This window comes from Halyomorpha halys, unplaced genomic scaffold (assembly GCF_000696795.3).
Source record: "Halyomorpha halys isolate HHAL.00 unplaced genomic scaffold, Hhal_1.1 Scaffold400.1, whole genome shotgun sequence".
NCBI lineage: Eukaryota > Metazoa > Arthropoda > Insecta > Hemiptera > Pentatomidae > Halyomorpha > Halyomorpha halys.
Genome location: NW_027106113.1, coordinates 1,211,682 through 1,221,850, shown reverse-complemented (window position 1 = coordinate 1,221,850; position 10,169 = coordinate 1,211,682). Strand labels below are relative to the sequence as shown.

The window sequence follows — 10,169 nt, the reverse complement described above, 5'->3', positions numbered from 1 at the left end:
ACCCATACCAACTAAATAATTTTGATCCATCTTTCCACTCTTATCTATACACGATGCATTGCATTCCAAAACCTATTGAAAAACATAAAATCTTGTTTTGTATTTCACATTTCGTATACTTCCTTAATTGGAACGGGAAATATTAGATTTTTTTAAGGCAAGGAGAGGAAAAAAAAGCTGACCGAAAGGACCTTCTAGACACCCTTTAAATAAAGTCAGTTTTTCGATGAAAATTACTTCATGTATAAAAGGAATAGTTCATTAATAAATACGAAAATGGTTCTGTATTCTATGATATTTTAAAATCATATTTCCGGTCTACTATACTGATGCATTTTTTGCTGCGGCTGTTGCGGAAACATCCTTCAGCATTATAAATTATATTATTTCCTTATTCGCGAAATCATGGTGATAGGTTTAAAATTTTGAATTTTAAATAAGGTCAGTAGCATTGGCCTTCCATGGGTGGAAATAACAGGTCCTTGCTTCGATCGCTGTTGCCATTTAGTATTAATTTTAATTGAATTCTTAATTATTTTAATTTGAGCGATAGCCCGGAGATATGCCGAAAAGAGAGTACTGAAACATTCATCGGTCATTCGGCATGATGTAAATACTACCTGAGGTTCGGGGTCGATCTAATTTAAATATCTTCCCAAACACGCTTTTGGTGTTACTAGAGTGGCATCCACATTGATAATTCACAATTATTGTTATGTATCATTTAGCCTTAAAAATCTAATATTTTATATATATAAATAATTGGCCATATATTTCAAAATTATGAAATTGTTCAGGGGTGTGGTCAAAAGAAACATAAATAAAAAATAGTTGTTAACTATTTTAATTTCTTCTGACCGCACCCCGGTTCTTCATAATTAATATTTTACTGGAAGATTATTGATTGACCGTGTGTGAAGATGAAGGGTCATTTTAGTTTTGACTGCCGTCAAAATAGCCCTGAAGGAGCCCTGCAACGTGGGGCGAAACTTTGGCTCATTAAATTAGTATATTTCTACTATTTGAGTTTTTCTTGACCGCACCCGGACCATATTCCTTTCAAATTAATATTTTTTCAATATACTCATGGATTTTTTACGTCTTTTAATTTTTTATTAACCTTTCAAAAAATCGATCATTGCTCAACCTTTTCCAATATCAGAAATTATATGACTCTCTATAACTTCTAAAGTTATTGTTAAAAGGAAAAAAAATTTAAAAACTGCCGTACTCCAAAGTTTCATCATTTAAAACTTTTTATAGACTCATAATTTTTCTTTATTTCTATACATATTGAATAAAGTAAATCCTTATTGATTTTACCCTCTTGCTTATGCTTTTCCTATTGCTGCTTCACCAAAGAAAAGATTTTATTTTATTTTAAAATGGATGTGATCCAAAGATATTGTCGTAGACAGGGTACAGGGTTTTCTTTATCTGGACCGGGAGCCCTTTATTGGTTGTTGTTAGTATTCAATGAAATAAATTGTGAGGAAATTAAGAGACATTTTGGTTAACACATGTGATTATTTTTAAAATAAATCCCTGAAGATTTATGAAGATGGCTTAGTTTTTTTTAAATATCTCAATTAATTTAAAATAGAAGGAAAGACTGGTTTAGGGTCTTATTCTATCTCTGGACGTCCTGATGCTCGTGGTGCAGCTGGAGTCCGTGTAGTACAAGAGCCGGGAAGAAAAAAAGGCAGTTATCTCATCCCAATTATTTATTACTTCAATAAAAACTATGTATAATTACTAGTCAAAATTGATGAGTCTGCCCAGGATAGGTAGGGGGATTAAAAAATGGCGGCTGTTTCAAAACCTTAAAAAACCACTGATTTTTCATTGGGAGCTCTATATCTTAAAAACTACCAACAACACTAGAAAATCTAAAACAACATTATTTAAAGAAGAGTAAATTTGCTGAAATATTAGCCCTAAAAGAGCTATTTACGTACAGTAGTTCTCGAAATATAGCTTTTTAAATAGCAAAATTTCTTAGAAATCTACTGAAAGATTAGTAGTTAGTTAATTTATTTTAAGAAATCTTTATCTCATGAACTATGTGACGTACAGATATCAATTATCACTCAAATAAAAGCTAGTTTAATGAGCTATAATGTAGTTTATGATGTTTATCTTCGTTGGAGTAATAGTTTACATGAAACTTGCTAAAATAAATTGATTTATAGTTGTTCCGACAAATTATCATTTGCCAAATTTATATTCATATGTGAATATCATAAAAACTACTAACCCTACGAAGATAAGTGTCATAATTTACTTTATAGTAAGTTAAATTTCCTTTATTTTGAGTGTTGGCAGACATATGTGCATCTTATGGATCTAGATATATTTTTTAAACTATTACTCCTACGATGATAAACATCATATAGCTCATTAAACTAGCGAATGAAAAATTAAAGATAATAACAAATAATTTATGGAGTCCGTGGTGGGTCCAATCGTGCCGCTGTCTTCTATCCACACTTCTTGGTTTGCTAAGTTAATGGACGAATGTTGATTATTGTGAATATCGATTCTCATCTTTGTCCTGGTTGAGTAGATGGCTTAATTGTGAAAATAATGTAATCTCACCCGGTCCAGGTGTTTGTCTCTCCAACGCTGACCAGCAAATATCAAATTTGTAATGGTGGGGGTAACCAAACAGTGACGTCTGGTTGCGATGTGTGATTCAAGGTTTCTTGAAGCTTAAGGGGGTATTAAAATGATCCCAAAAAATCTTAGACACTAGGATATGTAAATCCAACAAGTATAAATTCTAATCTCGTTAATAAAAGATCAACCATTCTAATGACGAAGTATTTTGATAAATTTATAATATTTTCTTAATCTTTTCTTAGCTCTTGAATATTTTATAGCATCATTAAAGTTTTGTAACTAATGAATCTTCTTGCTAAAACATCTTAGTCGTAATTAATTTCTCTCTTGTCTTGTTTATTCTTATAAATGTTTTATCTCATTTGTTGGTCAATAAATTAAAAATAAGCTAAAATAAGTTAGCTTGTTAAATATTTCACCAAGATATAGTGGGAGAGTGTTTTTAGTTCAGACGTGGTCTTGGTCACGTCTACCTGTAGTGAAGACAGCAATAGGGGGGTAATTTTTTTAGTGCTATTTTTCGTGGGTTTGTTTTATTACTTAATCTATTAAAACAATTTGCTGTTGAAACAGTCTCTAATAGTATATTTTCACAAAAATCCAAAATTAATAGTGATAATATATGTAATGGTTTAAAATGTTACTTTTATCATTGTTATCACTTTTATAACAATGTTAAGTCATAATTTATGTATCAATTTTTTTTATATTTATAGTCTAAAAAATTGATTTTATGGTTTTTTAACTCCATGGGATTTAAAGGTAGTAGATATTCTTCCATTAGTTTCTCCAGGTACCAGGTAGTCACTCTTAACTACCCTTTTACGTTGTCAACTCATTCTCTCCAGTCTAGCCTCCAGAGGGTGTGCCTCTCTGGTTCCTAGGCATTTGGAAGAATTCTTTCTCCCTTACTACCAAAGGCTGAAAAATTTTTCATTCTAATAGAAATTTTTAAAAAAATTTCCTTAGAATGAACAATTTCGATTTGTTTTTCCCGTTTTAGAACTAATTTTATCAAATAACAAATTTTGTTCCGTGTCTGTCTTTCTGTTTAAACCAAATTTGGATTATGATGAATTTAAAGGATTTCCTGATGAAAAACATATTGGTAACCTTTGTTATTGATTCATTTAATGTTAACTAACTAATTTATCAATGTTATTATATTTTTTTAAGCACCTTTAATCATATTTAGTTTAGTACAACTAATCTATACCTGTTAAAGAAACTACTACTTGATGAATCAGATGAAATAATGTCAATGATCTTTTAATTTTTCTAATGCTCTCCGACCAAAGCGCCGATTTCGCTTATCGAACGTGGCTAAAGCTAGTATCTATACGTATGTGTGATGTGTGTAAATATTATATACCAATATCATATCAAAGCTAAGTGATCACTTGTATTTTCAAACATACCCCTGCACATGTTTTAAAAAAATAAAATTATAGTCAAATATCATTTTTACTATAGAGTTGTCTTCATCAAAGAATGATGTGTTTGTAAATTATAATTAATTTATCCTAAGCAGACAAGTGTGTAATGAAAATATTGCTATTTGTATTTGTTGTGCATTGCCTTTCAACCATTCCATACAAATGCAAAATTACTTATTTGCTAAGAAGCTATACATTGTGTTTGTTTCTGTAGCTGAAAAAACTTTGTTTTGGCCCTCTATTATATTAATATATTTTTCTATCAAGATGTGTGAATGTGCAATGATACAGCTTTCAGCCTCCAAAAGCGATAAGCGGGCTTGCGCTGGATTAGACACCGCTAAGAGAGCTCATTGCCCAGGACTATGGTACGTTGAAGGGGGGCGATGGAGGGGAAGTGAGTGCTACAAGAAGATGAATTCCTGCTTCCCACCTTTGGCGGCTCTGAGCCTCCACGGGCTGCCGCAGCCCAAGCCCGAGAAGATAGAAGTCCTTCAAGACCTCGACCTCTACTACATCAAGCAGATAGCCCACAGTCTCAAGGTAAATCGATCTTTATCTCTAGGTAGTTACTTGGTATCGATAGTTGCAAGTATGTCCAACTATGTCTTCAATCTCCTTTAATATACTATCTATATTAATGTAATGGAATGTAACATATACTGTGTAATCTTAATTTCTTTAGCTTTTGAAAAATTCTTAACGATCAATTCTAACTTATAGAAGTCATTGAACCAAATGCGACCTACTGCTACTTGGGGCAAAGCGGAGCCCATTTGGATAATATTTATAATTGCGTAGCTTGGAGGTATATTTTGAAGATAGATAAAAGGAACATCAGGAAAGATAATTAACAAAATAATTCTTACAAAAATATTAGTCCATACCTTACCTGCTCCAGGGCTCTCGCGGGCCACCTATGGTCTTTTTTTTATTTTTCTTATTCCCTGATGCAGTTTAAAAAATCTGGTGCAATGCGCGCATCATACAACTTCCACTTACCATCCAAGTTTTGAGTATAACTTGCTCTTGACTCTTGAAAAATTTTTGAAAACTTTTTTTTTCCTTCCTAGGACACAACAGTATAAAAAAAAAATACCGCTGGCAATCGGGCAGCTAGGTTTTATTCCGATTGGAACCAGTCTATATTTTATCCCTTACTTATTCATCACATTTTATAATATTTATTATTTATCCATTATTTAGAGCTGTCAATAATGATAATTGGTTATTTATTTCAAATAATGTTTTTTTTTATATTCATCATTTAAGCATTGGTAGACTATTAAAATGTCGAATTTTCTCTTTTAAAAAAATAAAATAATCTTCCTGAAAAGTACCTTTTAATTTTGTTTATTTGAGAACAATAAACAGTTCTCATTGTTAGCAATAATAAATAATGGATCAGTACAACATATTAAATAATTTTATGAATAACTAAAGGAAAACAAAAGAAAAAATTGACACATCCTATTCGAACGGGAAAATCCGAGACCTTACGATCTTTCTCGATTGCATTACGGCTTTGTAATCTATTGTTAAACCCTTAAATTCGGATTTTTATAGCAATAGAAAAATTTATAAAAATTGTTCGTATTTTTAGCCTTCCTCGATTTTTAGAATATATTTTTTTTCCTCGGACATTATTAATTTGTATGCCGATTGTTTCAAACGTGAGATAGGCTTCTTGTTGGTTACAAACTTTCTGATTGTCTCTATTTGGCTAAGATATCGACGATGTCATTGATCTGTTGTACGTCATCTTTCTAGATTATTTCAATACAACCAACAATAAATTATACTTCATCAAAATTACTTTCCTGACTTAAATAAGATTAATATTCTAGATATCGCATAAATATTTACTGAAACTCTCGGTGATCATTATAGTACAGAAACGATATAATAGGGAATGGAATAATGTTTAAATATTTGTGTAATGATGAATTTCCAAATCACTTAAAAATCATTGCTTCCATTTACGGTCACTGAACACTGACATAAAGCTCTGTCATCTTGTCCTAGACAAACCTTTGGAAAACTTCAAAAGTAAAAAAGAAAAAAGAAATAACAGCCTTTTTCTTTGTCTGTCCCTTCGTAATGGTCTTACTGGTGAATAATGGACCTGGAGACAAACATCGCATCCTTTGAAAGACTCCACGATTCATTACCATTTTTCTTTTGAATATTTTCTTATTGAAATTGGCTATTTATTGTTGCTATTCCGTTCGTATTTCTACTGCGGAAAATAATTTATAAAGAAGATAGAAAAAATTACCTTGATAAATAACCAACTAGTTTCTTCTGCAGTAAATTGTTATTCAATGTTATGAGTTTTTACCTCTTAGTAGTATTTGCTTAAAAATTTAATTCTTTTAAAATTGATAACATAGATGAGGTTTGGCATTGCAAGATATTCGTTCAGTTTGTTTTGAAAGATCTGAAACAGTTTCGTGGGTGATATACAATCTTTTCGGTTTGGCGTACGCATTGTTTGGCGAAGGTCCAAAAAAAAAAACACGCAGATGACAGATATTTTCGTTATTGTTTAGATCCGAAAAACAAAAAGGGGTGGGGTCTCAACCTTAATATATCTCCCCTTTCTCTTCCAAGGCTTGCTATACTGATACCCTTTTCGCTTCTTATGATAAAGATATATTTTTTGAGACAAACACTGTGATACTTTTTGGACGATCACTTTGGTAATCATTCTGATCTTTTCTTGTATAGATTTTACTAAGGTTTTTATTTAAATCTACATAGAGAATTTGCAAATGTATTAAAAATTAGTCGAGCGTGATTCTGACCAAAAATCACATCCTTGCACAGCCGTTGGTCTAGTAACAGGGAGAGTAATTTGGCTTGAGTACATCTTACATTTAGTATAGAAAATGTATTATGGTAATATTTTTTATTAATGTGTCCTGTTATAAATAAGATTGTCTCTTCAGTGTACCGGAGCAAGCAAGTCGCGAGTGCATGCATGCAAATATTTAACTTTATCTTAAATAAGATGTGAAATTCAGATGTATAAACTTATTTCTAAGGTATTTTAAAACTAAAAAAATCAATTTGCCTCACTAACATTAGTGGTGATTTTGTAAAAATCTAAATTGAATCAAGATTTAAAAAAAAAAAAAAAGTGCAAGATATCAAAAACCATTTTTATAAATAAACTCAGTTTAATTAAATAGTAAAATAAATCATAAATCAGTAATGGCTTAGTCATCGAAACGTTTTTAAAAAAAAGATATGTTTTGTGAAATTTAAAATTATTAATGTCATTTTCACATTAAAAACCCAAAAAAGAATAAGTAATAGATACTTTCATTGTTAACTCATTAGATTGAAGAAAGATGGTCGGGAGATGCTATGAGGACTGATGAACAATAATGAGATGTACATATTTAATTGATTCGGTCTTTATTTCAGACCTTCATTAGGGTAACAGTCGCTGACAATATCGCCAAGTCAGAAGGAAGGATATGAGATGAAAATAATAGGGATGAATAAAATCAGCCGCTTACTATTATATGTATCTTAAAATATTACAGTTTTTTTTTCATAAAATTTTTCGATATTAATATTTAAAAATAAAAATAATATAAATTTTTAATCATCTTTAGTTAATTTTCCTGTGTTATTGATTTTTTTTTATTTACCTTGCAAAATTGGATAAAGCCAATTTTTTAAATTTTATTATTTGGAATAGCATAATCATATTCAAATACCAGATATAGTTCAAAACTATTGATCGATTAAAGATAGTTTAAAAAAAGAATCATCTGAATTATGCAGATTGTTGGGATTTCTGAAAAATTCGAATTTCAAGTTATAGCTTTATTATGGCCTAATAAACTAATAACTTTTTATGTATTTTATGAACTTAGCTAAAGCTAAATAACATTTATTACTAAAGCAGCTCGGAATCTTAGTTACTTTTTCTTTATTCTGCGTTTTCTGGGGATTCTTTTTATATCTGTCGGGGGCGAGTTTCTTTGTTGAAATTCTAAGAAGGTCGGAAATCGAACAAATAACTTCCGCTTTTCTCAGTTCTCTATGTTTTCGCCAAAGAATAGTACTTTTAGATCTTAAGACATGTTGAATGTTCGTACTATTGAAAATACATTAAACATATTTCCATTCTTCATGTGTTTAGTATCCACAGTCACCAGGTAACCTTTATTTGAACGTATATGAACTCCATCATCTGCCTCCCTGCTAATTACTATTGTTTCCAGGTTCATTAAAATCAGTTCATCCATTGATTCGTACAATTAGGCTATATTTTCCAAGATTTCTCCAGTCGACTAACGGGGATGCATTTCTTTTTGTTGGCCTAATATCCCACTAGTTCCCTTGTGTAGGAGAGTTAGAATGATGATTGGGCGCCAATAAAGAAAGGTGGAGGTCATAATGACGAACTACTATCAATCTGTCGGCCCGGTGTGATTAAAGTATGACATGAAGGTATCTACTACATCATGTTTTACTGCAACTAAGACGTAAAACATAATAATTTATTCCTAAATGTGCATTTTGAATCTTGGCCATACTAAAAATTTATTTTCGTATTTAACAACAGACTTTTGGTTTTCCAAAACATATATATTAATATTCATTTAAGTATTTTGAAATACTTAGCAGTAAAACATAGCTGCATATATAATTCATGAGTAATATAACATATGAAAGGTTCTTTCTGAAATAGAAGACATTTTGATTGTCGGAAAAAAAAAAAACATTTGTTCGATGATTAAAGGGCAAAAATTGTCACGAAACATTTTATTGACGTTAGCATCAGGTTAATTTTAAATTTCGGTAATTTTGAAATATTATTTAAAAACCTCTGCATATTATTTATGCTTGGCTCAGTAAATCATTAGTTAATATTACAGAAAAACGACATTATAATGTGACAAAAAGTATTGTGAAACCAAAAAATGTCAAATTATTCAAAATAATGTTACCTATTCAACCAAAATTCAATAATATTAGCCCAAATTATTTGTTAACAATCTAACAAACTTAGATCTGGATACCTGTCTTCTGAATAAAATGCGTAGTTTATTCTGGTGTAATGTGTTTTGTTTGTGAAAATTGTAAATAACTTACCCAGTGAAGTTTTATTGTGTATTTTAAATTTATATAAATGATTTTTAACTCATTTTTTTTCAGTATGAATATTTATATTTGTAAACCATTTATTGTACTCTATTTATACGAGAATTGCCCATAGCTAATTTTAGTTCATCATTTTATCTAATGTAACTCCTTTTATTTACTTTTTTGTGGAGCTAATACATTTTAAGAATAATAATATTTCCGCCCATAAATATTAACAAAGTTCTAGTGAACGTCTGAAAGACTACATGAACTAACGATATAAAGAAGCACTTAACTATATTAGATAATGAACAGCACCGACAACTTGTGTTTAATTAAGTTTCTGCTAGTTCATTTGAAAATATGTGCTAATCAAGACTCTTACATTATGTGGAAGTTCTCTGTCCGTTATGAGACGTGGATATTGTCTACGGGGCCACTCCTTTCTTTGGTACTGTCACCACTGTACACATCTCTATATTTGTTCTCGAGTTCTATCTTGTCTAGTGGTTGGATTTGTTTCTGCTGTGTCGCATTGCTAAACGACAGCTTTCAATGTAATTATTACCATTTTTAAAAAATTATATATTAAAATATAAAAAGGGCCAGGTGTGCTGAGCATTATGGAATACCGTATTGGAAACAGTGCCGCTTAGCGCAGCCAATCAATATAATGTTGTGCTATAGAACTCTATTACCTAGAACACTAATTAAATTGCCAACTAAAAAGTTTCATGATGATATAATATATAAATATTTTTTTCTGTAATTGGTTAATCGGCATTGCAAGTGCTGTATAGCCCCTGCCCCGTGTCCATTTCTAAATTATATGATTAGAAATTTATTGTTAAAGCTTCAATAATTTCGATTATCCTAAAATAATCAGGAGGGACACAAATAGATAATAAATCAAAGATTTAAGGAATAAGTATTATGTCGAGAGGAAGAAAGAAGGGGCAAGGGAGGAGGGAGAGAGAGAGAGAGAGAGAGAGAGAGAGAGAGAGA

The 10,169-nt window shown here is 30.8% G+C and overlaps 1 protein-coding gene across 8 annotated transcripts in view; it reads left to right on the top strand.

The window, feature by feature from the left end:
* The window catches only part of LOC106682291 (rhotekin), a 316,322-nt gene that overhangs the window by 226,904 nt on the left and 79,249 nt on the right, over positions 1-10,169 (top strand). For 3 of the 8 annotated variants that reach the window (XM_067053644.1, XM_067053647.1, XM_067053645.1), the window contains exon 2: positions 4,350-4,601. The exons of 4 other annotated variants lie outside the window; for them this stretch is intronic. In XM_067053644.1, the coding sequence (XP_066909745.1) occupies positions 4,350-4,601 (252 nt within the window). The remainder of the gene's footprint in view (positions 1-4,349; positions 4,602-10,169) is intronic. One more of the 8 variants, XM_067053648.1, reaches the window with a different exon arrangement.